This window comes from Crocodylus siamensis, chromosome 7 (genome assembly GCF_052110815.1).
Source record: "Crocodylus siamensis isolate JL-2025a chromosome 7, ASM5211081v1, whole genome shotgun sequence".
Taxonomy (NCBI): domain Eukaryota; kingdom Metazoa; phylum Chordata; order Crocodylia; family Crocodylidae; genus Crocodylus; species Crocodylus siamensis.
The window spans coordinates 18,967,108-18,994,496 of NC_143401.1; the positions used below are offsets into that span (position 1 = coordinate 18,967,108).

At 47.5% G+C, this 27,389-nt stretch overlaps 1 protein-coding gene across 1 annotated transcript; it reads right to left on the minus strand.

The window, feature by feature from the left end:
- On the minus strand, positions 1-27,004 carry SCD (stearoyl-CoA desaturase). Its single transcript, XM_090056969.1, has 6 exons — positions 26,785-27,004; positions 22,138-22,417; positions 9,749-9,879; positions 6,424-6,629; positions 4,593-4,825; positions 1-3,701 (listed from the first exon to the last, which is right to left on the minus strand). The coding sequence occupies exons 1-6, from the start codon at positions 26,809-26,811 to the stop codon at positions 3,502-3,504; spliced, it is 1,077 nt and encodes a 358-aa protein (XP_089913095.1). The 5' UTR covers positions 26,812-27,004; the 3' UTR covers positions 1-3,501.
- Positions 27,005-27,389: the final 385 nt, after the last annotated feature.

Sequence of the window (27,389 nt, forward strand, 5' to 3'; positions counted from 1 at the left end):
TCAAGTTTTAAAATAACCTTTTTATTATGAACAAACAACACTTCAGATCAGCACAACCAGATTTCTGCTTCCAAATTAGTAGAAATTATTTCAAAAAACAGTTTTTCAGTACACAAAACATGGAGATCCTACAATACAGAAACCTTATGCCATGAAACCTGTATTCTACTCACTTTTCAATAACAACAGAGCTTAGACAATGTGCAGACTCGACTTTCCAACCCAATCCTTTTTCCTCTTATCCAGCACTCAGAAATCCAGCCTTCGTGGTACAGTCAGGGCTGAGAATGCTGTTTGCAGTCAATTCCCTTACTGCAGTTGCTACCACCATGTGTGTTATACCTCCCATTTCATGATCTCACAGTGCTGTAAAAGTATTAAAGCCTCACAACATCCCTGTGAGGTAGGGTGTGATCCCCATTTTGTAGATAGAGAAACTGAGACACAAATAAATTAAGTGACTTGCCTGTAACCACAAAGCAGGTCAGGGGCAGGACTAGGATTATAACCAGGAATCCTGCTGCTCTAACCACTTGGAGCCACAGCTGCTTTATTGACTTCCACCTCTCTTTCTGACTCAATTTAGTTAAACTTACAGAAAATGCATTCAGAATACAAGCATGTTGCCACCAAAAAAAACCACCCAAAAAACAAAAAAACTACACAAGTTCCTTAATCTAACAGAAATTGTAACTGATTACATTCGAAGTCACATGCACCCACAATTTATTGTAGGCAATAAAATAATTAAGCAACCCCCCAACCTCCGTAACTCAGAACAAAAAAAAAAACCAAAACAAAAACAAATCCTACAATAGTTGTCAATGCTTCAATGTATATTGAAGATTTAAGGCATCCAAAGATATTTGCCAATATACCCACAAAGTGGCTGAGCAAACATCAGGACAGTTTGGTTACTTCTACTTGGCTTTGATCTCACATCAGGATATTTAGACCTGATCAAGGATCTGGGAATTTAAAAGGAACCCCTGAATCAAAAAAGCCTGCTTTTTTCTGAGAAGAGGTTAGACACTGCAGTATGTCATGGCACATGAATGTGCTCTAGGTTATGTCACACAACATGTTAAGATCTTGAGGCAAAGGGAGGGAAAATGCTGGATGGGCCAAATTCATCCTTGGTGTAGAATCCAGGGACTTCAATGGGATTTAGACCTGGAAGAAGCTGGCCCAGGGTTGTTAAATGACTTTTTTCTATACGGTAGGATAAAGTCATAGCCATCTTCATTCCAACATTTTATATAATAGCAAAAGCTCTCTGCTGACCCCAGTATTCAGGTTTTGCTATGTACATTACTGGCTTCTACCACCTTTGAGACATGCAGAGGAGAGAATGGAGCCTGCCCTTGAAGACCCCCTTCTCCGAATCTTGCTTTGAGGACATGCAACATGCCTCCACACCAGACCAAATGCAAGAGGCCTTAAGGTCCTCAGCCCCACCTCCAAGAAGCATCCAGAACTGTCCATTTTCTTCAGCCCTTGGCAACTCTCTGCACTATTGCTTGGATGCATTTGAGCAGAAAATACTACCACCACTAACAGAAATAAACTGGGTGCAGTCTCGTGAAGACCTTCCGAGGGAACAGGATCCCAACACACCAATCCCATCCCAGACAGCTACAACTGTTCTGGACATAGCATGCAGGAGGATTTTAAACACACCTCTCAATCATCTGCTCACAAATGTTGCAGGTCCTCAGGTAGCATAACTGGCATTTAATCAATCAGTTTTTTAAGACTCCATTATAAGATGCCATTAAGAAGTGAGAAATGTGCTTGCCATGACAAGGAATGAGGCAATGGACACACCCTACTGTGCTTTCAGGTCCTACCTGGGATTAAGAATGGCTCAGCAAACAGCAACACTGCCAGAGACATTCATATCTCGGAGATGTATGGGAACAGTTTAGATGACTAACAATGAGGAGATGCTTCAGCAAATAGATGCATGTGCCAGCAACAGCTGCTCTAGTGCTTCCCAAAGTCAGGGCTCCCCCACAACCCCCACTAGCAGAAATCAGGATCTGATGGGCAGTGTTCTTAATTTGTGCCCAAATCACTTTCAGAGGAGCTGAGAGAGTTGATCATAACCCCCTAAGGTGCCCTGCTGCACTTTTAAGCAGGAAAGCTCTTCAGACCCAAGTCCATGCCTGATCTACAGATACAGTGCAGTACTCCCAGCCTGCCTTGCTTTCTAGATGGCCTGTGACAGGAAGGGGTCAGGAATGGCCTGGAAATGTGGTATCATTTCCCTTTCTCTTGTTTTATCCCTCTCTGTGCTGCCTGGTTTGGTGTTGGGTTCTATCCAGAACTTGTTAGTAGACTGTGTGAATCTCATGCAGATAAATACAGCTCTCCCCTGCCCCTCTGGAGTATCTTCTTGCTTCCTCCTTGGTTACTGGAGGGATGTGAGCACATCAGCTGCACCCAGATCCTTTAACATGTAAAGCAGCTTAAAACAGCAATGGAGCTTTGGTTTGCATCCTTCCAGCTTCTCTCAGCCTCTTGATTTAGGAAGAGTTCCTTTTCCTGGCAAAAATGTACCAGTGGCCTGCTCTGCAACTTCCAAAAAACTTTCCCAGCCAAGTATATTTCAAGGCATTGAAAAACATGTCCCTTGCCTACTTCTCAGATGTCCCTCTCCAGTTTTTTGAAGTAGGCAGCTTGGAGTCCGGTATTTGCTTTTTTTGTGTGTTCAAGGCAAGTGGAGCATAGAGATGCTTCAGGCCAGTGAAAGGGGAGAGCCTGTGATACTACAGCAAGGCAGATGATGCTCCCCAGTCTGGCCTGGGCAATGTTCTATAGCCAAATAGTACACTTGCCTGCATCCCTCCAGATGCAAGCTTTAAGGAGTCTCCTCTCCAGGCCCAGCCACAACTTCCCTCAGCTTCCTCAAATGAAAAGTAGGGCCAATGTTTGGGAGATAACATTGTGCCAGCAAGGAAAGGCAAGGGGGCTGCCATGCCCCAGAGAAAGCAGCTTTATTAGACCAAGAGTCAACAGCCATGAGAAGGTCAGAGAAACAGAGGCTGGAGAGGGAGAGTTTTTGGGAAAAGAGTCACTGACTTTGGCTCAAGTCTTTAGCTGGTTGGTACAGATCTCTTGCAACTCATGCTACACAGCCAGCTTACATGATATTCCCTAGGCTACTTTCTATCAGCTCACTGCCAGGGATACACAAAAAATTAAAGGATGGAAGAGTCAGAGGGGGAAAGGAAGAGAGAGAGATCTTATTAAAGACTGACAAAAGAAGAGTGAAAAGAAGAAGAGGGAGAGAGGTGGTTTAGCATTATAAAAAGCAAAGTTATAGGTCTTAAAATACATAATTGAAAACACAGTGTGGGAGTGGGTTAAAATCATTATCATCATCAACCTGGTAGCATTATTCAGTAGTTAGTAAAACAGAACATTAAACCTTTGTCCAGCTCATTTAAGGGGGGGAAATAAAGGAGGGAAGAAAAGTGACAGGAGAGAAGTGGGCACTCAGCCAGTCTTGTGGCTCCCATCTCCAGTCCGAATCTTCCGAGCCAGGATGACTTCCTTGGACACCGTCTTGCGGTCGCTGGCCAGACCCAGGAAGTACATAAGATCGATAAAGGCTGTTGTAAAGTTGTAGTGCCAGCCAAATTCACTCGTGGAATAGTCAAAGGGGAAAGTGTGGTGGTAATTATGGAATCCTTCTCCTGAAATAGAATAATCAGGGAAGAGACATTGCAAACACCCAAACCTGACTTTGAATTCCCTCAAAGCACTGTGCCCCCAAAATTTCTGTTGAAAAGACATTGTGCTTTCCTTAACTCTTTCCACTACAAGCCCCAGCCTCCACCCACTGAAGTCCATAGGCCTGTTGTCCACCAAAATCCATGGGGGATCTGCTTTTTGACTTCACTGGGAACAAAACCCGGCCCTGTGTTAAGTTAGTGCCATGTATGCTGTGGCGTTGCCTACAATGAGGGTTTTCAGGGAAATCTCCCAGCTTTTGGCCTCTCCCCAGCACATTTCCATTAGTGGAAACACCAGTGAAATCTGGGTTCAAGCAATTTTGGCACTATGCTCTCTACTCCATACTCTGAGTAGAAAATGCTATGGTGTGGATGCTCTCCACTTCAGCGTCCCCACTATCCCACTACTGACGGTGTTAGCAAAGATGCTCTGGTGAGACATTCCAAGCAAGTGAGGGCATCAGAGAGCATCAGGGCAGAAGCATCTCCATCAATCAGGTTGGCCTGGAAATCAGCTGTTGTACAAGGGGTGGCAATCAGAGGTGGAGTAAGCTGGGATTACTCAGTAAAGTTCCACTGACTTCTATGCAGTTATACTACTCTAAATCAGCTGAGAATCTGGCCCATTGTAATCGGTCACTTCCCACCGTCCAAAACTCCATTTCTTTAGGTTTATAATTAGATACAATGTTCCCCTTCCCCCAAACTCATACACTATTACTGTATCCCATAAAGCAGCTGCTGTGTTGCACCCCAGAAACAGCTACATTTCAATGGTGAATGAAGCAGGTTTTAGTTGTATTAGTCAGTTTTTCAGGTGCTTCAGAATCTAAAAAGGCATCACATATTCACCTAAGGCTCCCAAGACGACCAAGCGATTCTCCCGTGGGTTGATGTTTCGATCATAGGGCCGGTTGCCAAACATATGGGCCGCACTGTTGACTAACCAGGCGGCATTGAGCACTACAGCATAGCGCAGGATAGCAGGAATGAAGTAGCTGATGGCCAAGGATTCCCCCCAGAAATACCAGGGTACTATGGTGGGCACCAAGAAGCACATGATCACCACTGAAGGCTTGTAGTACCTGCCAAGAAAGAGAAGGGAGGGAGACAGTGAGTGGGAGGAGGGTTCACTAGGGGAAGGTGTGTGGATTTGGCCTGTTCAGAACCCTTACAAGGGTCAGTATTTAGGAAGGGGGAGAAATGCTAATTGTAATGACACTAAGAAAGTTAAACACAGAAATATTCTACTTTTGACCCCACTATTTTCCCTGCACCAGGGGAAGACAAAAAAAAAAAATAATAATAATAATCAGGGAGTGGGTGCATAAAATTAGGGGGAGAAATTGGGCCCAGAGGAAGAGGCCAGGGCCCCAGGTGGTAGATGGCATGGGAATGCAGGTATACAAGAAGGTGTACAAGACAAAGGATGCTGGAATTTAGGCCTAGCTGTCCGGTGTCTGTCGTAGGCCCAGGGTAAGACTGCATCCCTGGCAGGCTGTAGAGACAATAGTGGCAGGGAAGCAACAGCACCGCAGCAGTGGTGTACCCAGTCTGTCCTGAGCTGACTTTACAGCTCTTCCCTTCTCCCTCCAAAAAAAGAAGGTTTAATGTATTTATGTATATATTCAACTGCAGTTAGTTGGAAACTTTCCGTCATGGACTTCTGCACAGATTCACAAAGTAGGGACCAGGTATTGCAAACACAAAGGTCAGCAACCTATAGCCCACCGGCCAGATCCAGCCTGCAAAGCATTTGGATCTGGCCCACGGAGATACGGCTTCAGCAGCATTTGAAGGTGGAGGGGCTCTGCCTGTGCCGTACTGCAGCTGGGTGCCTGAGACTTTGGCAGATGAGGATCTCTGCAGTGCCACAGGTGGGTGTCTGGCACTTCAGCCGAGAGGTGCTCTGCCTGTGCCATGCTGTAAATTGGGTGGCAGAGGCTCTGGGGAAGAGAGAGCTCTTTCTGTGCTGCACTAAAGCTGGGTAGCAGGGAGAAGCAGCAGAAGCAGCCAAGTCCTAAACTTTGCCCACAACTTACCAAAGTTGGGTCGCTCCACACCCCACTACATACCCCTCCACTACTGGGTATATTGCTGACCCCTGCTGAAATGCATGATTTTGAAAGCTGATTATATAGTTTCATATGTGTAGATATATGTCAAACATGGGGCCGACATAGCTGCTCTATCTGGTCCACTATGGAAGTGGCGGAGTGGGGCCCGTTTCAGAACTCTGGGCCCTTTGGCGCCCACTGGCCATTGCCATGGGTGGCGAGCTTGGCTCACTGCCATCACTGCCCCCAAGATTACTACCACCCCTGGCAGATCCCCTCCTGCTGCTGGCAGACCCCTGCCCTCAGACTTCTTGCTGCTATTGCCACCAGACCCTTCAATGCCTCCAGACCCCTCTCTACTACCAGACCTGCCACTGCTGCCATAGTGGCCACAGTGGCCAACCCTATGCCCCAGGTTGAACATAGCCTGTGAGGAGTCCTACAGTTCAGATCTGGCCCAAGGGCCCAGGTGAGTTCGACTCCCCTGCTACAGGGGATTCCAGTGAAGGCTGGTTTTGGCTTATAACGATACATGATAGGTCTGAGTCCCTTTGGCTCCCAGCACATCTGAGTAGAGTAGGAAAGCTAAGTCTCCCCCTTCACTGCACAAGCACCCCACAGCTCACCTCCTCTGCAACATAACCACTTTGTCAGCCTTCAGGTCAGACAGGTCTATTTTTTTGCCCTTTTCAATGACATCAGGATGTTTGCGCACTAGCAGCCAGCCAATGTGGGCGAAGAAGAAGCCGCGGCTGGCATTGTGAGGGTCTGCGTCTGTCTCAGAAAACTTGTGGTGAACACGGTGATCTCGGGCCCATTCGTAGACGTCATTCTGGAATGAATGTGGGCAGAAGACTTACAAAATCAGCAATGCACAGAGTTAGGGCCAAATTTGCTTAAAGCATTTCTATGTCTGCAGATAGATGTCTAGTGGAATTTACGAAGCTGCCTACACAGATCAAGCATCTAGATCCAACTGATTTCAAAGTTCACATCATTTACTTCAAAGATTGGTCAAAGCAACAACAACAACAAACCCCGCAAAACAAACAAACTTGGCTCCAGTTCAAGAAGAGACATTTTTGCTTTAAACATTTTGATTTTTTCCTTTATGTTGATTCCCTTTTTCAACCTCATCTTTTAATCAATCCATTTTAGGCCTTGATTTCCTTTTCCTCCTCTGCATTTCCAAACCTGACTGGTCAGTTTAAGCAGACAGTGGCATGTGTGTGCTAGGCATCAAACATTTTCAAAAATGAAAGATTTTGGTTTGGGAATGGAAATAAGTAATTCTGAGAATTATTAAAAATGAAATACCACCTTCATAGAAATAAAATTCTGTTAAACATAAATCAGAACAAAACCAGCTTGGAAAATAATAAAATTATTAACATTTTAACAAGTAAGGTATATTTTTTCCAAACTAATCATAATAATAAAAATATCTGTATTTACATTACTGACTTTATAAAAAGATCTCAAAGTACTTTGAAAAGCTAGGTAAATGTCCTCCCATCCTACAGATGGATAACAATAGCATTATTCAGGCACATTTATGGCAACCATCACTGCAATATCCTTAGCCTCATATGTACATGGGATTTTTCCTCAATACCCCCTACAAATTAGGGATGCAGCATTACCATTCCTATTTTAGAGATGGGAAAAGTGTGATACAGAGAAAAGGCAGGTAGAGTCCATACTGATTTTTTAGGTGCCTCCACTGAGGTGTTGCAATTCCTAAAAAGTTAGGACCCTTGCTGTAGGAGGGCGATTCAAAGAAACAGGCTTCGGTTCTCTGGCTCCTTATATCAATGGGAAGAACCGGGTGCCCCCTAAGGGCAACTCAGAGCGCCTGGATGCTGGGTGGGGAGCTACCTCCAGCTAGTCAATAGGGAACACTGAGTCTATGAATGTCTCCCAACTCAGGCCCTCCCTTGGAGCTCAGATGCTCGAGTCAGGCTCATACCTTAGGCACCTCTAGGTCCCTCAGGATGCAGAGCGCCAAGTCTGCTCCTAAGGGAAGGCACTTACTGAGTGCCAGTAAGGATGCCTCTGCTGTCACCCACATTTTGCATAATAACTTAAGAGTGAGAACACTTGACCAGAATATGAGTGACCTGGGCTTCAAGGTCCTCCACAGCCTGAGCAGGTTCAAACTTTCTAAGAGAGGGCCTAACCCACCAGCAGAGTTTGGGTAGGGGCACCCCTCACCTATCCTCTTCAAGTTAAGGCACTGTGCAGACGCAAATCAGTCACAGATTCACAGAAGTTTAGGGCTGGAAGGGGCCTCGTGAGATCATTGGGTCCATGAAGCCAGAGAAACTTCAAAGACAAAGATGGAGCCCAATCTGTAACTTAAAGGTTAAGGTACTCAGCTGGGAAGGGGGAGTTTTTAGGTGTCTGTCTTTGTCTTCAGGATTACTTCCAGGTTTTACCCAACTAATGTCTAAGCAATCCAGACAGTGGGGACTGGAATCTGTCTCTATCCCATGTGATTTCCCTAATCTTTCTTCACCTCCTTGAGAAACCATCTTGCACCAGAAAGCACCAAACTCAAATGTCCATTGGTACTCAGCCTTAATTAGCTGCTTCCTGGGCACATGGGAATTACCAAAATTAAACCGCACCCAATGTTCAGCTAATCCACTGACTCATCTCCAAGTGTGGCACCAGAACAAACTGCTCAAGATGGGATGTAAGAACCACACAACAATTACTCAGTGGGAGGGAAAACACGGGAGAACAATGCTTGTTGACATTGATTGTAATGATTTTTTCTGAACAAAGCTGCCAGGAAACTTCTTAATTTTTTTTTTTATTTTTTTTTTGGGGACTGATTTCTTGAAACTGAAAATTTTCTTGGAGAGTACCCAGTTTTGACAAAAAGTTTGTCAGGGAAGTTCTCAGGTCCAAGATGGAATTTCTGGAGTGGAGAGAGACCTACTCCAAGATGGTCTAGTGGTTAAAGCATTTGCCTGTACTGTGGAAGACACTTACCTATGTTCAAGTCCCTTCTTCAAAGAATATTATTTGACTGTTGATTTTAAGTGGGGCAGCTCTAACAGGAGAGACTGGAAGCAACCTACTTCAGAATAGCCTGGTGGTTAAGGCACTCACCTAAGATGCTGGAGAACAACAGCAGAGACATCAACCTAATTGATCAGGTGAATGTCCTAACCAAGTTACTAGTTATCCTTGGGTATTGTTTCCTCTTGGTTTTTTGAGAAAATTCGGAAAGGCTTTGGTTTTATCCAGGTGAGAAATAGGAATTTTTTTAATCTTCAAAAGTTGAACAATTCAGAAACAGTTTTTTTTTTTTCCAACCTGCTCTATTACAGCACGCGAAGTCTTGATGAACAAGACTCCATTTGGTTAGGATAGATAACGCAGTGCCTCAAACACAACCAGTAACTGGGTAAAGAGAAAAACAGTCAGATCCCATAAAATTCTTGTCCTGAGCCACAGGTCTTACTTTGCTTTCTACCCATGATAGAGCACCACTCACAGCATCTTTTGTAACACAACAGGCTAAGGACTTTCTTTTTCCAGTAAAGTATGACTTGTGCTTTGGATCCATGAGACCTCACTTTGCACCCAGGCAACTGGGTGAAGCCTTTTCTTGTACAAGCAGGAGAAGAATGAATTCCATGTGGTTGGGAGAACTTCCTACTAGCGCACGTCCTGAGCCAGTTCCCTCATATTAGTAACTCTCACTCCATCTCGGCAGCATTTCTTGTTTCAAAGTCTCCCAATTTAAGATGCAAGGTGAAAAAACTGAACTCAAACATGACGCTGGAGTTGAAACTCGAAGAGGACAATGTTTCTTCAGGTGATCCAATACAAGAAAAGCATCTGCTTTTAAGATGCTGCCCTATTGTATGCGTCTCTACAGCTTTGGGCTCCAATGATTCTTTCTAAAGGCTGGCAACATCCGAGAGAGAGTCTTACCTGGAAGGCCATGGAGTTGGCAACGGCCAGGAAGATTCTGAGGGGCCAAGTTGCTTTGTAGGACCGATGACTCCAGAGGCGGTGTGCTCCAGCGGTTACCCCCAAGGCACTCACCACAAAGCATATGATACCTGGACAAAAAAAGAGGGGGAAAAAAAATAAATAAAAAAAAAACAAACCAGTGACTTGCCCAGGTGCAGAGCCTCTGTTGGTTCAATAGAAGAGAACACCCTCTTTCACAGTTTATACAGGCATGACAGAAACTTGCTAAGATCCATAATTGTAGGAATTAGGCAGGAAATGACATGAGGTCTCACTGAATCCTTTATATATACACCCTCTAATCTGGTTTTAAATAATTATGATAATTGCGGAAATAGGAAGGCTGGTCTTGCAGTTACCACAGTGCGCTGGGACTCCGAATAAATCAGTTCTAATCCCAGCGGTGTCACACACTTCCTGGGTGACAGGAAAAGTCAATTTAGCTCCTCGAGTGAAAGGCAAGAATTATAATAACAATGCAGCTCTCCCTAGTAAGGGCATTATCTGAAAGTTATATTTATTAGCATGTTGTATTTTTATATACTGTGGTACAGGAACCATAGAAAATAGGGATGGAAGAGAACTTTGAGAGAGGTGATCGAATCCATTCCCCAACCTTACGGCAGGATCGACCCTACCCAATCCATTCTAGACAAATGTTTGTCTGCCCTGCTCAGGTATTTGTTTAACCTGCTCCGGAAGAAGAAAGAATTGTCATCTCCAGTACTGCCCCATGCAATGATTCCATAGTCTGACAGGCCTTGGTCTTCTGATAATCAGGATAAAGTCTCTTCTTCTTCATTAATTCTATCCTGTTATGCCTCATTAAGCCTCTTGTGCATTTATACCTTGTGGGAGATGATCTTTTCCCACATTGTTACTCTGGAAACTATCTATCGCTTTAGCACTTAATCGTATTTGATATTTATGCCTATTGCCTGTCCCACTCCAGCACATCTCAGCACACTACATAGTATCCACGTTATCTGTGACAGAATCTGGCAGGTGTTTTTAAACTATCAAAGGAAATAAAGCAGACACAGGCTCATTTTCTCTCAACATCTTTTAAATATCCCAGCAGGGGAAAACTGGGAGAAATGGCTGTCCAACCAAGCCCTATATTTCAGCTTCTTCATAAACCCCAAACTATTTCAACCTGCTCTGTCCCTGCCTCCGAATCCTCCCTTCTGCTCAGCCCTTTGATCCATCACAGTAGGTAATTCTAAACCCAACAATCACTTCCAAGTCTTGCACAAAAGAGCTTATTGGTGGAAAAGATCAGAAAAGTTACCAATTCGATTTTTTTTTTTCCCCCTCCTGCCTTTTTCCCAGGGCTTGCTAAGGAATTAGCCAAGTGGAATGCCATCCATAAGGGAAACAGAAACATTAGGATAAAAATGCCCTTCTTTCTCTCAGGCACACATCACTATCTGTGAAAGGAACTGGCCGAGGTCATTGCAAGTCCCCTGGCACAACTTTACGAGCACTCGTGGTGCTCTGGTGAGGTGCCAGAGGACTGGAAGAGGGCCAACATGGTCCCCATCTTCAAAAAAGGCAGGAAGGAAGACCCGGGAAACTATAGGCCGGTTAGTCTCACCTCAATCCTAGGCAAGCTGTTTGAAAAAATTATGCTGGCACACATCCAGAAGGGGCCAGTAGGAGACTGCATGCTTAGGGGCAACCAACATGGGTTCATCAGTGGCAGGTCCTGTCAGACCAACCTGGTGGCCTTTTACGATCAGATCACCAGATCATTAGATGCAGGGGTAGCAGTGGATAGTCTTCCTGGACTTCCGGAAGGCTTTTGACACTGTCTCTCACCCTGTTCTCATTAAGAAACTGGGGGGCTGTGGTGTCAACACCCACACAGTCAAATGGGTCACCAACTGGCTGGAGGGCTGCACCCAGAGGGTGGTGGTGGTTGGGTCATTCTCAACCTGGAAGGACGTGGGCAGTGGGGTTCCGCAGGGCTCGGTCCTCGGGCCCGCGCTGTTCAACATCTTCATCAGCGATTTGGATGAGGGGGTAAAAAGCACCCTGTTCAAATCTGCTGATGACACTAAGATGTGGGGGGACGTGGGTACATTGGAAGGATGCAACAGGCTACAATCGGACCTAGACAGGTTACAAGGGTGGGCGGACGAGAATAGGATGGGTTTCAACACAGACAAGTGCAAGGTGATGCACCTCGGGAGGAACAACCAGCACCACCAGCACCATACCTACAGGTTGGGGAACTCCCCTCTTGTCAGCACGGAGGCGGAAAGGGATCTGGGAGTGATCATTGACTCCAAGATAACATGGGCTGGCAGTGCGGAGAGGCAGTTAGGAAGGCCAACTGCACCTTGGCATGCATCCACAGATGCATCTCAAGCAGGTCCAAGGAGGTGATCCTCCCCCTCTATGCGTCACTGGTCAGGCCGCAGCTGGAGTCCTGCATCCAGTTCTGGGCGCCGCACTTCAAGAGGGATGTCGACGGCATCAAGAGGGTCCAGAGGAGGCCACTCGTATGATCAGGGGACAACAGGGCAGGCCCTATGAGGACAGGCTGCGGGACCTGAACCTGTTCAGCCTCCAAAAGAGAAGGCTGAGGGGGGATCTTGTGGCCTGTTATAAACTAGTCAGGGGGGATCAGCAGGCATTGGGGAAGTCACTGTTTCCCCGAGCACCGCCAGGAGTGACCAGGAATAACGGTCACAAGCTGGCAGAGGGTAGGTTTAGGATATCAGGAGGCGCTACTTCACAGTCAGGGCGGCTAGGGTCTGGAACCAGCTTCCAAGAGAAGTGGTGCAGGCTCCTACCCTGGGGGTGTTTAAGAGAAGGTTAGATGAACATCTTGCCTGTCATGTACTCTTTCCTGCCATGGCAGGGGGTCGGACTAGATGATCTGCTCAGGTCCCTTCCGACCCTACAAACTATGAAACTATCTGTTTGTGAACATTTCTGTCTCAAACCATCATCCTGCCAATTTAATTTAGTCCTAGAGCAACTGGCCCTAAAGCTAGACTGGTATCTTCTCATTTGAGTGTTGGGTATTAGCTGAGAACTGCAACCTAGACCTGCACTTGAAAAACAAACAACTACGAAAGGAGGAAGAGCTGAATACTTTGACAAAAGAAACAAGGTCCTTTGCTATCCTACCTTTCCACTTATGCAATCATCAGCCTAAAGATAATGGAGACTGCACTCACATACACCAAAATAATTTATGTTTGCTCAGCGTTCTGGAGGAAGGTAAGCTTCACCTCCCAAAATCCCCTGTGGGAAACTTCCTCTTTACTAAAAATTCACTGATCTCCGCAGATGTGAATGAGCAGGAATCATGTGTTGGTTTGGTAATGCCTAACGGCCAGTTAACTTGCCTTTAACCAAACCTGCCTTGAATGCCAGCAAAGTGCATTGTGCTAGCAGTTAAGATAAAGAATGACAAGTGTAGTTATCCTGCACATTTTTAAAGATTTGCTGGATTTGAGACATGCCCATGTGTTTTCATGCTGGTCTTTAGTTCAAACTGATCAATGGCTAATCTATTAGTCTCTCAATACTGCTTCCTCAGTATTTCAAAGATCTTTTTCTTTCCAGCCTCACAGCCAAATCTGTTTTCAGGCTCAGGTTCTGCCTCAGTTGATACTACTTTCTCCTCTGGCTTGTAAAATACATCTCACTCAGCTCTCTACAAGACACCACCACAACAGTTATCTTCCTTGTCTGCTGAGCTGATCACATCTCTCCCCTCTTCAAATTTCTCTATTGGCTGCCCCATCCACTCCTGAAAGTAAGCTTCCAGTCACTTTCTCCTGCATCTGCATCTATGTGAAGATTCATGCCACTACGGTAAAAATCAGAAATCTGCTGGAAGAGGGAGACATCAAGAGGCAGCGTAAGCCTGTAGCAGAAAATAACACAAGATGATAAGCAATGTTTATAGAGATGTCCCCCTCGGCCACAAAGCTCCAACTTGGACTTCCAAAATGGTGAAGAGAGGAAGGAAGGGAGGTGTTTGGACCTGGGGCTTTGTTTCTGGTCTGTATTTGGTTTGCTGACAGGAAAACACCATGTTGGACTCCTTGGTGATCTTCTTAAGCACTTCTCAGAGGCCAAGGACTGGCTCAAACCATTCAGAAAAAATTTTCCTGAGTTTTAAACCTGTCCTTACTTGTCTTTCCTGAAAGCCATCAAAAGGTGTGGGGCTTAGTCTTGTCTTTGAAAAAGCACCCGGATGCTTGGCTTTTGTTTGTGGAAGTGCTTGGATATGCAAAGCTGGGTCAGGAGCTGGGCTCCTGCCAGGAAGCTCTTGGTATTTCCTCTTTCTGACAGGAGCATGACTCACTGCATTTTGACAGGTTGCTGGATCCTACTAGAATTAGACAGGAACAAAAAAGTGAGAATGTTCAATCAAGCACATCCACCGTCTCAGTATCAGGGTGAGAGGGCGGCTTTTGGCTGGCTCTCTTTTCTAGAACCCTGTTATAAGCATGAAAAGAAGCAAGAAGAGAGGGTTGAAGAGTGTGAGGCTTCTGAGAAATAGGGAAATCACTAGCATCCTTGTAGGTATCTAGACACAAGGTACTATGTGAACATTTTATTGACACTAGATCACAAGGTACAGCTCTACCTACCCATTTATACTCAACGGGCTTATTGACTTGTTCACAGTCACACAGCTTGTCCATGACAGAGCTAAGAGTAGAACTCAGAAGTCCAGTTCATCTATTTATCCACAAGACCATATGCTCTCTACTAGTGACTATGTGATTAAATGGCATCCTGGACCAGCAAACAAGGCACAGATCCAGATCAGATCATTTTTAGGGGTAGGTCACATTGTGCAAGAGGAGACAGAGTGTCTTGGACACTAAATGGGACTGTAGGATCTTCATTCAACTTTAATGGCAATCAAAAACAAATGAGCCCTATTTCTAGCCCTGAACACAGGCCTGAGGAAGTGTGGGCCAGCTCTCGTTGGTGCTGTTACTTTGTAGATAAAGTACTGCAAAAAGCCAACAGAATAATGGAGGGTCTCAGGGAACCACAGTTACCGAAGAAGCAAGCCAGGTTTGCGTCTCTGATACAAACCCCCACTATATGATGGGAATAGACCACGTCCCAGGGGAAGAGATGGATGAACAGCAGACAAATACAGGAAGGGAAAGAACAAAAGGGAAATGGGCAGTGCTGAGACTTAGGCAGAAGAGAGCACAAGTGTCCCTGCTGGGTTTAGCCTATGTCCTGGAGCCAGGTCTTGTAAATCCAGCTCTCTTGCCAACTCACTGCACAGCCTCAGGCAGGAGCCCAAGGCTGAAATTTGGAAAATCTTGGGTGCCCAACATCCTGGAACGGATTTTTCAAAGACATTGAGTACCTGCAGCTCACACTTACTTCAGCTGGAGCTGTGTGACCCCAGCTTACTACACCAGGCACAGCTGTGACTACACCCTTGTGTCCCCCAACCTGATTCCACCTGCTGCAACTCATCTTACAAGAAGATTGTAAGCTCTTTGGGGTGGAGCTCTCTTTGGATTCTCCGTGTGTAGCATTTAGCAATAAAGTGTCCTGTGCAACCATTCGTCACAAAGGTAGGAGTAGCAGCAGTAATAATGTGGTTGATGATGAGGATGCTGCTGAGATGATGATATAAATAGTTAGACAGGTGGAAGCCAGAAACCTACAGCTGGATCGACTGGTGGACCCAGCAAACTGGACATTCCCCTGGTTTTCAGAAAACGTCAGGACCACGGGTGCAAAAAGCTCTCATGTATTGGTTTAGCAGTGGGGTAAACATCTGGCAGAAAAGGAAGATCCATTCTCCAAATATGAGACATTAAGAATGGAAAACATGGAGAGGAAAGGCTGAAAGCAATTGACACAGGCACCTTGGGAACTCTGCCCAGGACATACTGAATGGCAAACCCCTTGGCTTGGATGCGGCCATCAATGTTCAGACATGCAGAAAGCTGTTGTTTTGGACGCATTTTCCATAGCTCAACATCAGCATATGTCCTGTGTATGCACAGGTTTCAGTAAGGGAAGAGTGTTTAGAAGGACTGACTATAGGAAAAACTAAACCCTGACATCTCTGTCCAGAAATACCCTAACTTCTTTTCTCAGCTGGATAGGGAGAAACTAGCATCATGCTAATTAAGTCTGCAGACAATACCATATTGGGAGGTGTGGCCAATAGCTCAGAGGACAGAGCAACAAGGGACCATCTGGAGTGAGTAGGTAATATGGGAATAGATCCCTGGGTGCTGTGCAGCTGGTTTGTATTGCAATGCTGGGGTTTTGAGCTACAAGTGCTGCCTAAATGCCCCAAGAAGGACTGCCTCACAGCAAGGGTGTGGCAGCATAGACATGAGTAAGCCTCATCTTCTTCCTGCTACTGGCTGTGCTGAAAGCAGAAGGCCTTGTTTGGACACAATGTACCATGGTGCTCTGCCAATTCTGGGTGGCATTTACAGCCCATTATGGCCATGGCAGATCTAAGTGGGTTAGAGCAACCTTCAGGATGCTTTACTACAGGAGGACTGCAGGGGTGAAAAATCCCCCAAGATCAAGGGAGTGGGAATAGGAGCTTTACACCACCTTTTCATACCACTGTTCCTGGTTTGTGTGGTTTGCATAAGAGTTAAGTTTCAAGTGCTGGTGAGGAGACCAATCAACACAGTGTTAAGCACTCTGAGAAGCTCGGCAGCTCCAGCTAGAGCTGAGGAAGCTTCTTAGCTGGTGTGCTTAATTGGCCAGGGCTCCAGATTTAAGGCAGCTGCACAACATATCTTACTCCTGAAGCAGGAGAAGTGCAGGGTCAGGAAACTGCTTGGACTCTGCTTCCTGCCTCAGCTTTGTCCCCCAAGCCTATCTGGCTGCCCTTCATATCCTAGACTCTCCAACCCCATCCTGATCACTGTTTCTGGATTTTGATCCCCGGTTGGACACTGCAGTTCTTGGCCTCTAGCTCAGTCTGGATTCTGCCTCAACTCGGATGTCAGCTCCATCCCCACCCCCATTACCGTCTGTGCCTCAGCCCCAACAAGACTGCAGATGGCCCACAACCACAACATCAAACAAGATTTGGCTTTGGGAAATAAAAGTAGGACGTTTGAGGTGGAGAGTAAGCATCTGAGGACAATGGGAAAAAAGACATACAGGAAGCAACAATACTGAGAGACCAAAGGGAAGTGCTAGCCCCTGCACTGGGGAGACTTCCTTGTGCCTACAATACTGTGCAGTTCTGTGCAACTAAAGAGAAAGAGATCAGGGATGAAACTTGAACCAGGCTGGAACTCAGAAGGGCAAACAGCAATGGAGGAAGGGTAGGGGGGACACAATGTAGGCTGCTTACAGCTGTAAAAACAAACAAACAAACAAACCCCCTCCCCCCCAAGGCACTTTACTTCAAACTCTGCGAGCCCAGCACATGCCCAAAAGAGGCACCATGTTAGTTTGATCTGGTTCATCCAATGTCTGTATAGATTGGGCGCTTCAGTGGGGCTTTTTTGTGTTTTTAATTAATAGCTGATTGAATTGACTATTAGATAAAGGTGCCAAAAAGCCCTGCTGAAACATGCAATTTATACAGGTGCTGCAGAGCTGGGTTGAACTAACCTGCTGTTACTTCTGGTAAAACGCATTTCCTGCCCCCTGCCACATCTGTCAGCAGCCTAAGTGATGATGGAAGAGAAGTTAGTATGCGGAGCCTGGCAAACTGAAAATGAGAGGGGGCATAGCCAGAATGTTGCCTGGTCTCTGCAGGGTAACAGGGTGTGACCATCGAGGACACAGGGTGGACAGGGCTGAAGTAAAAATAGCTTCTTATAAAAATGCAATGCTCAATAGTCCTAAGCACTGCAGTGCACAATAGTGTTATTGTCAAAGGTGCTCTGAGCCATGACTAATGCAGATATTTTGAAGGAGGTGATGGGAGGAAGCAGGGGGGAGGGGGCGCTCCAAAGAGTAAGGAAGGAAGAGTCAATGTTTGCCTACGGCTTGGCAAACCTGCTTTACCACAGGTGTTCTGAGAGGCTTTAGGGTGATCATAATTTTGCTTTGTTCCCCTATCTATAAAATGTGGATGGTAGTACCTTCTGCACTCATAATAAGGCAACGAGTTAGTAAGAGTTACAGGGGCCAGAAGCATACCTAGGAAACAAAACTATGAAGGTAAGCAAAGTGAAAAGACTAGGAGAGATTTCTGGGCAGCCAGATCTGTGGAAATGCAGAGAAACTTGCAAACCAGATGGGATGACTCATTGGGAAACTGACTGTTGGGAAGAATCCTGACTGGGTCCCAGGATGCCAGGCAAGATGATCTACCTGGTCTTTTTCCAATATAAACATCTGTCATTCAAGAGACAGAAAACAGGTGGAGCCTCCCCTCTCCATCCTTGGACTCCACACTCCAGCCACACTCATTCAGGCCAGCTTCTGAAAGAGCAAATGCAGTAGAGCTATGCCAGTTGGCAGCTGCTTAGGATCTGGCACTTTGTGCTTACTCAACACCTGTCACTCCCAAACAGTCAGACTATATATTGACAGGAACTGTGCAGCCACTTCCAGAGAGGGGTTGAAGGCTGGCCATTGGCACTTGCACCTGGTCAGAGGTAAGATGGATTTAAGCCAAGAAAGTGTGCACAAGCTCCTGACTCAGTGAAAGTGTCAATGGGACCTCCAATGTCCATGCTTGGCAAAGAAGAAAGGAAAAAGTCCCAAAAAGTCACACAGAACAGGACTTAGTTGTCACAACAGGCAGATAAGCAGAGCCAACTCTGCTGGGATTGACATATATAGGGCATCTAGGTTAAGTAGATATCTACCTGACAAAAGGAAGTCATAGGTACATGTCTAGGTGCAAGCTTCACTGATCTGGAACAGGTAACAAGAGCAATGAAGGTGCAGTTATGTGCTAGTAAGTGGCACGTACATCAACGTCTCTGGAGGGTTTGCATTCTGGTGGTTAGGGCATGCTAACATCCATGCTACCGCATCTTCATTGCTCTTGGGTAAAGCTGTACTAGTGGGTAAAGCCAGCATCAGTATGTTAGCACCTGTCACCCCCTCACCCTTTACCATTCTTTGTAGGCAAGGATCCAAGAGCACCCAGGAGCTCATATGTTTAACACAAACTCTGCTAAATTTTTACACTCTAGGCATTCCTCTTTAGACTCAAGCCACTGCTTGGAAAAATATGCCAGCTCTTGGCTGTCACTTGTTTCTTGATTACATAAAAATAAATGGAGAAATTCTTCTGTTGCAAAGACTGTGACACATCTGGATCATTTTGATATTCTGATTCCTATATGAAATCTCTGGGTTTATCTTGTGAATCATGCATAGGTGTTTGCACACCTAACAGTGCTAATATTGTGCAGCACCCTTAATCTCACATCACCCCAGGGTGCTGTGGCACCATGATTGAGAATCATTGCCTTGAACCATTCCAAACTCCAAGCAGCTTGGATGATGCTGTCCAGGGGCAAAACAGCTGGAGAGGAGCACCAGCTGGGCAATGACATGAAGGGACAGCAAAGCAAGAGCTTGCCGCCAGATCTCTCAGGGAACTGTCCAATTGTCTGGTTTGCCAAGTGGACCCAGCCAAACACCCTTAATACACAGGGTCTGGCTTTGCCTTTGGTCCCAGCAGTGCAAATCCAGAGTAACACTACTGCAGTCAATGGGATTGCTCTGGTGTAATTCAGGCTCAAGTGAGACCTGGAGTCTCTGGTATAAATTGCTCCAGTCCCCTAGTCAGAGGCTGAAAGCTCTGCAGAAAAAGTCTCATGGTAGAGAGATTTTCAGATCAAGCCCAGATCCTGGCTGGCCTTCAGTTGATTCAAGGAAAGGTTTGCTTCCAGCACTGGGCAGCAGCTGTGAGAGAGCACAGTGGAGCTGATCCCATCCACCCATCAGGGTGGCTCACCTGTCAATGACAGCCTCTGGCTATACGAGGTGCAGCCTAATGAAGTTTGGCAGGTTTGCTCAAGTGTTAGGCTCGCTGTTTTTATCTGTACATTCAGGGAAGCGATAAAAGAATTAACCTCCAAGTCAACTCCACCTTGCAGCTTCAACCGTTCCTTTTCCCCTCTCTCATGAGAGGATACTACTTGTGTAACAACTCGATTCCCTGGCATTTCCTATTAAGAACATAGCATCTGATGAAGTGAGCTTTTGTTAGCTACAGCTTATGTATGTCTGATTCAGTTAGCCCGTAAGGTGCATCTCTACCTGCGAGAACAGGGATGTTTATATTGCCCTTGGGGAATGGCTCTTTCCAATTTGGCTGACTATTCTGTTTTCCTCCTTCTGATTCAACTCCATGTAGTGTTCTTCTTTACATGCCCTCCTAACAGCCAGTTAATATCCTCTCTCCTGGTTCTAACAGGGTATGTTATATTGCAGTGCCTTGTCCCTGAGTTTTACCCCAGAATTTCATCTACTGTCTGTTTCCATGCCTACAGGACTAAGCTTTCAAAATTGTGGTACAATCACTGTCATAAGTGCTCCATACATGTCATCATGGGAGATGCTGGGAGAAGAAAGTTCAATGCTATGCTCTGCCTGGGGATGTTGCGTTATTTGAAAATCTGAGAGGGGGAAGTATTTTGGGACACCGGTTACCATTGCAAAGAACCCATCCTCTGAGCTGGACACCCATCTATTCCAAAGGGATTTCTCATTCTCATCCACAGCTTGCAGTACTACTCTCATAACAGATCAGTCTAGGGCTGACTTCACACTACACACAGCTTGATCCCCAGTTCTCTAAAGTCTTCAGCCTCTCATCCTAAAGAGTCATTGCCATGGTACATATCCCTTATCTAGTCCACACATGGGTGAGTCCCAGGAGCATCCTGTGCTCTGGGTGACACCATGGTAGAATGAAAATGTGGCTGACAGGTCCACCTCCTGTGCCTGCAGCTGGTAGTAGCCACCTGTATGATGTGCTACTTGCTATTTACCAAGACTCAGATCCTACTGGCTTAATCCTCCCTGAAACCAACCCATTCTGACACCTCTGTAAGCTTCAGGCATGTTGCACTGAATTCCCAGTCCTCCCATCTCTCCCCCCATGAACCTCTGCAGGTCAGCTCAACCATCCACGGATTTGCAGGCCATTTGACTCAGAAATAGGGCAGCCTGTTACCGAGTGGATGGGGAAGGAAGAGATCCGAGATGGATGCTTGCAAACAACGCTCCGATCCCTAATGCAGCAGGGAACCCCTGGCCCCGTTGTGACCTGGTTGCTTAAGAAAATAGAGAAGGTGAATATTGATGTGGGAGGGAGCTCCTCCCAGAGGGGCTTGGGAGTTCCCTGCTTCCATGTGACCAGATCTATTGGTCTTCACTATGGCAGGCATCATTCATCCCAGCACAACCCAGGGAACTTCACTGGTGCCAGCCAAGGGCACCAGCCCTGAGGCCAGATAGGTAGCGAAGTGAGAGCACAAATTAGCCACATCTGTGCTGCAGAGTGAGAGAAAGAGGGGAGAATACAGCACAGTTTAGGGATTAATGCCCCCTGTAAGAGAGAGATGGGTTGAGAGTTGGAGGGCCAAAGCAAGAGACAAAAATGGAGCCCCAGAGAGCAGATTACTTACCTGATCATGTAAGGCCTGATGTGATCCTCTGAGAGGTAGAGAGAAACATCTGTGCCCCCCAAGGGAGTGTGAACAGATCCTACCTGTGCCCTCTTAGCTCCTTGGATTGCTCTCTGCCCCTCCTACCCAGTCTGTGCACACTGGGAGGGCACTGCTGTGGGAAATCTCAGGGTCTCCTGAGACGGCTATGATTCTCTCCCCATACCTACTCATTTCTCTTCCTACCCAGTGTACAAAATCAGAAACAAAGGTGTATCATGATTCTTCAGCTCATTATCATCAGCTATGGGCTGGGGGGTGAAGTCACAGGGAACATCAGAAGTGGGCAGGTTCAGAGAAGGCCCCTATATGACTACCTTGGATGGGGGCTATGAAGGTTGAGTGAAAAATGGGAAAAAATACTAAATGGAAAAGAAAAAAATATATCTGGAACCAAGAAGTGTTCTTCAGTATAGGAAATCTCTTTTCCACCCAGCCATGATCCTACCTTTATTTTTGCCTATGCATTAGAATTCACTTTTTAAACTATTAATGACTTGTACTTCTCTGCCATCTCCTTTCCTCCCAGGGATCTCCCAGTGAACTACAGATATTAAACCACCAAAACCACTTGTGAACTAAACCGAGCATCATTTCAACACTATCCAAACCCAGTTTCCTCCTACACCTTTGTATGAGGGCCCAGGCAAATGAATAACCTCACTGATCAGTCAAGCTCACATACACAAAGAAGAATAAAGGAGTTCCTCCACTTACCCCATCCCAGAGTCATCAGTTTTGCTGAGGGTATCAGGTAGATCCCATATAAGCTTCCTATATGCAGCATAGACATAAGGATGATATTTCTCCAGACATATCTTTTGGCAGGCTTGGGGCCCTCCTTTTCACGGTAGCTCTCATCAAAGATGTCATCTATCATGCCATGGGCACCTGACATTTCCTCAAGGTTGGACAAGTTCTTTTCCATGACTGCTTCCCCATTCCTTGTCACCCTTGCAGTAAGGGTGCTGGTGGCTGAAGGGAAATCCTTGGAGAGCTGGTATAAAGATAAAAAACAAGACCTTGCACAGATTGTAGTTTGGTTTTTACTACAGGGATCAAGAGGAACTGGCTCTGGATTATCTGCATCTATCTCCTAGGTCAGAAAGCATCAGAAGTCCACCCAGAGCTATAGGAGTTCCTCAGGAACTGACCTTCCATCACAGACCACCATATTATATCCTGGGAGAAAGGGGGGTGGACGTGGTGCAGAGAGAAAAGAATGGTCTTGAAAGTCTCCTACATGTGGTTGCAGGACTCTCTCTGGGGCTGTACAGACAGGGTCAGCAGAACTCATACATGCAGCATGTATTCCCAGAGGAGGAAATCAGCCCTTAAAGAGAGAGAGATTTCATCCAAATTCACCAATTTTGTCCTGCTTCAGCCAAGGGAGCTGACTCTTTGCGGAGAGGGTGAGTCTTCCAGAGGGTGAAATGCAAGACTTTTCCCCTCCAAGCACAGATTCCTTGATCCATGTTCAAAGGGATGGAGAGTTCTCTGCAGGCTACCAGGAATGTTTTCTTTCCATTTGGCTTTCCTAACAGAATGTTTTATGTTGATCATACACAGATCTGTGGAACCATCAGCTGAGCTCATTTTGTAATTAAATCAGCAATAAAAGTAACCTTGCAACCTAGCAGTGCAGTGAAGAAAATTAAGATGTGCAGTTTTGATCACTTTTTGATCACCAATATTAATCCTGAATCTCTCTCATCCTGCCTGAAGGAGTGACTCAGGCAGTTCAAACTTTACTGGGTAAAACCTAGCAACCTCCTTTCCAAACTTCTGTATATAGTTTCCTTACCTGGAGCATAGTACTATAATACGGATTTATCTTAGGTCTGTGCGTTGAGTTTTGTAGATGAGAATGACTGAGTACAAGATGAATACTGAATGCTCCCAGTTAGTCACTGAAGTTCAGACTGCCTGGCTGCTGGTACGTTTTTGTAGATGGGACAATTAAAGCACAGGAAAGAGAAGTGATTTACCTGAGGCCACAGACAGCCTTGTTACATGGTAATTTAAAGCGGCTTCTGGAGCTCTTAAGTCTTGGACTGGCTGCACGCTAACCCCTTTTAAGCGACTTAAAGCGCTCATTATTCATCTTAAAGTTACGCCACTCCAGGGCAGGATTATCCCTAATCTGCCTAATTTTGCTCCTAACTTACGGCCGCTCTTCACAGCTTTTCTGTTGAAGTCCTCTAGCATCTCAAGAGGCAGTGAGCAAGTGGGGACGCTGGGGCACAGCGGGCCCAGGCATAGTGCCTTGCCCTCCGGGGATACCCAGCAGGGCAAACACTGCAACCCTGCAGCACCTGCTGGCTGCAGTACCACCCACCACCGTTCACATCGACTCTGCCAGAAGCACAGCCAGCTGGTCCAAGCAGGGAGGCACCACTTCCTCATTGCCACTCACACCAACTTCGCTCCCAGCGGAAGCAAAGCTAACCCATCTGAGTGGGGGGATGGGGCACTGCCTCCCCACTGCAGCTCACACTGGCTCTGCTGGACCAACTGGCTCTGCTCCCAGCTGAGCTGCTGTGAGCAGCAGTGGGGAGGTGGTGCCTCCTGCTCGGACTAGTTGGCTCTGCTCCCAGCAAGGGTAGAGATGGTCTAAGCAGCAGCAGGAAACCTTGAGGGTGTAAGGCACTCTGGGGCTGCAGTACTTGCTCTGCCTGGTGGGAGCAGTGAGTCTGTCCTTCCCCTAGTTCCTAGTCCTTCCTCTGCTCACCAAGCCTCCGTGGCAAGTCACAGCTGTGAGGAGAAATCAGAGCAGGTTTTTGCCTTAAGGTACAACTTCACTAAGTTGAACAACACTAAGTCAGTTAATATTTGTTCTGCTTACAACATAATGTCTGACAAGGCCCAGAGCGATCAGTGGTAGAGCTACAAACAGAACTGACTTGCTGAGGTAACCAAGAGACAACAGTCATTCTTCTGATGCTCTACCACCCACTACGAGCAGAAGTGTCCAAATCACATGTGCATATTACAAGGCACAGGAAAGAGTGACCCAACAAGCTGTGATCCTTTAGTTAAACGCTGGATCCGCTGCTTCTCCTCCAAGCCAGGCACAATGGCTTTCACTGCCACTGGGGGCCTCTCTCAGGTCTGAACCTAGGCACAGTGGGCTTGACTTTCAACAGTGCTGAACCTTTGAACTCCAGGGGACTCAGTGGTGCTCATTAGCCCCTCAAGGGCCCAATTCTCCATGGTCCTGAAGCCTAGATAGACATTGCCACCAGTGCAAACTGGGCAAGAGGATGCTACCCAATTGACAATTAGGCTCAGTGTCTTTGGAGACGCCAAGGGACCCTGACTGACCCTGAGCTCCATGAAGGTTAATTTGTATCCTTGGTGACAAGGCATTAAAGCTGATTTATACTTACATGCCTGCCAGCTGCAGAGTTCCCTCCAGGGCCACCATTTCACCATGGCCCAGTTCCTTGAGGGAGACACTGAAAATCAGGCCATGCTGCTTACATGGCCTCCCTGTCTCAAGGGCAGAAACCAGCAACTTAGCCGTAACCCTGCCACAGAGAGGGATTGCAAGCACTCAGGGATTCCACTCAGATTAACCCTCCAGGTTTTCCCGCTGCCGTTTGGAATCAGCAACACTTCATTTAGGACAAAGAGTGGACGCTGCACCCAGTTTATGCATCTCTCTAGGGTGTGTGTGTTCCAGTTAGCTGTATATGCTGGCCCCACGCCAGCCTAACCTATTGAGCGCTTAATGGGATTGGGGCATAGGGGAGAGGCACATCTGTACTGTAGATGCCAGCAAATATCCTGCCTCTTTAAGTGGATCTCGACAACTGTGAGGACTGGGAGCTAGCCAGGTTCTTTGCGTCCTGGCACAGGGCTCCATCTTTCCCCATCCTTTCTTCCCTTACCTAGCCAATGGCAGTTTCATGGCACCACTGAACTTCCAGAAATGCTGGAGATGGCCTGCTCTCAAATCCTGAGATTAAACAGCTAAGAGCTCTGCCCAAACTAAGTGCCAGTTATAGCCATCCAACATGTCAGCAGGAAGGTATAGGTCCCTCCCTTGCCAAGTGATAATCGGCCAAGGAGAGCTGGGACTTGCCTACACAGGAAGAAATGCCGACATAGTGACATCGGTACAATTAAGCCAGTAAAACTCCCTGTGTGGACACTCGCCTGGCAATGAAAACAATGGATTTCCCCCCCTCTGATTAGCTTCTACCACTTCATGAGACGCAGAAGCAAGAAAAAAAAAAAAAGACACTCTTATTCCAGAATCAGGCCAAGGCCATGAACTGCAGACTACAGCCCACGTAGCAATGCTAGTATACTGGGAATTTTCCCCACACAAACAACACTTAAATTACTGAGGCCAGAGGCAGTCAAAGTTACCTCTGTCCAGGAAACATGACAAAGGAAGCTCATTTGGCAGGAGATAAAGGAAGCAGGGAGGAAGAAGAAAATACTCATCCCCTTGGGGCTGTGACTCCCACTGCCTCTACTATGCAGTGAAGAGGGTGGGGGTGAGCAGTGCTGCTTTGGAGCCCAGAGTCAGGGGCTGCAAGTTGTTTACATGCATTGCCCTTCATTCCTGAATAGCCTACAGCTGGCATCTGCAGTTCACATGTGCCCCTCCCCTATGCCCCAATATCATCAAGCGCGCAATAGGTTCGCCTGGCATAGGGCCAGCATATACAGCTAACTGGAACACACACGCCCTGGAGAGATGCACTACCTGGGTGCAGTGTGAGGCCCCAATCTCAGCTTCAAGCCACATTTTTGCATGCTGCAACCTAGCACAGGGTTATTCACAGCGTTGCAACAGAAAGCAAGCAGGCTGGAGAGCTGTTAATAAAACGCATCCCCACAGAGGTAAGTACAAGGAAACCTCCAGCCCTGAGAAGAGGGCAGAATCCTTTCCTGCCTTGCGTAGGCATTAACAGGGCTACAAAGGGGACTGCGAGGGACCCGAGCAGGGGGAGGGGCTGGGCTTGGGACCTGCGGTGCGCAGGTCTCAGCGGGGTGCTAGCCAGCGGCACGAGAAGCGGGTGGCTGAACATGAACATGCCCTTAGGGCAACTGCTAGAAGAAAAGCGAAGTCATCTTTCAAAAGTGGCCATTTCCTTTCCTTTCCAGCCGCCGCCAGCATTTGGACGGCTCCTTCCCCCGCCCCGCAGGGCTGCTCCCGCGCGGATCCGGTCGGAGCAGCGCCGCGCGGCGCAAAGAAAGAGCTCCTCGTCCACCCCGACATCTTGGGATGCCGCAGCCTTCCCCGGGCCGGCGGCTGCCTGCGCCACGGAGCCCGGGCTGCGGCCGCCCGGATGGCCCACGCGAAACAAAGGGGGGGAGCGGCGGCGGGGCCGAGCGCCGGGGGCTCACCTTCTCCTGCAGCACGAGGGCGGGCATGGCTTCTCCGCGCGCGTCCTCTGCACCTGCGGGGGCGACCGCGGTATTTAAGCCGGCGCCCTGCCTCCTCCTCTCCTCTCGTCCCTCCTCCTGCGGCCGGGGCGGCGCCGGGGCTGGGCGGAGGTGAGCGGGAGCGGGAGCGGGAGCGTTGCGTTGCGGCGGCGGCGGCGCGGGGGGATGGAGAGGGCGAGCCTGGGCGCTGATGCCTTCACACTTGCCCGCGGCTCCCATTGGCTGCGGGAAATTTGGTGCCACCTCATCCCGCCCTCGCCATTGGCTGCCCGCGATCTGCTGTTCTCCGCTGCGTGTGCCCGGCTCGGCCCGGCCGCGGGGCTGCGGGCTGGGGGCGGGGGGGCGCCGCGGGGCCCGCTCGCTGCGCCCCGGGAGCCGGCGGGGCTGCACCCTTACCGTCGCCGACTGGTCCCAGCGGGTGCCGCGGCGCGCCTCGGATTCTGCAGAGTGGGGGCAGGTGGGGAGTGCGTATCCATACCCCCTGCAGCACCCCTTTCTCTCGGGGCAAAACAGAAACCGCGAGCTTGACTAATCTGTTACGGGCCGAAGACTGCTCTGCAGGTTAA

Bases quoted from the DNA above. Each gene is read 5' to 3' on its own strand.
- SCD (XM_090056969.1), bottom strand. From the start codon at position 26,811: ATGCCCGCCCTCGTGCTGCAGGAGAAG. The intron at 22,418-26,784 runs GTGAGCCCCCGG...TCTTTATACCAG, and splicing joins CCCTCGTGCTGCAGGAGAAG to CTCTCCAAGGATTTCCCTTC. The intron at 6,630-9,748 runs GTAAGACTCTCT...CATTCATTCCAG, and splicing joins CCAACTCCATGGCCTTCCAG to AATGACGTCTACGAATGGGC.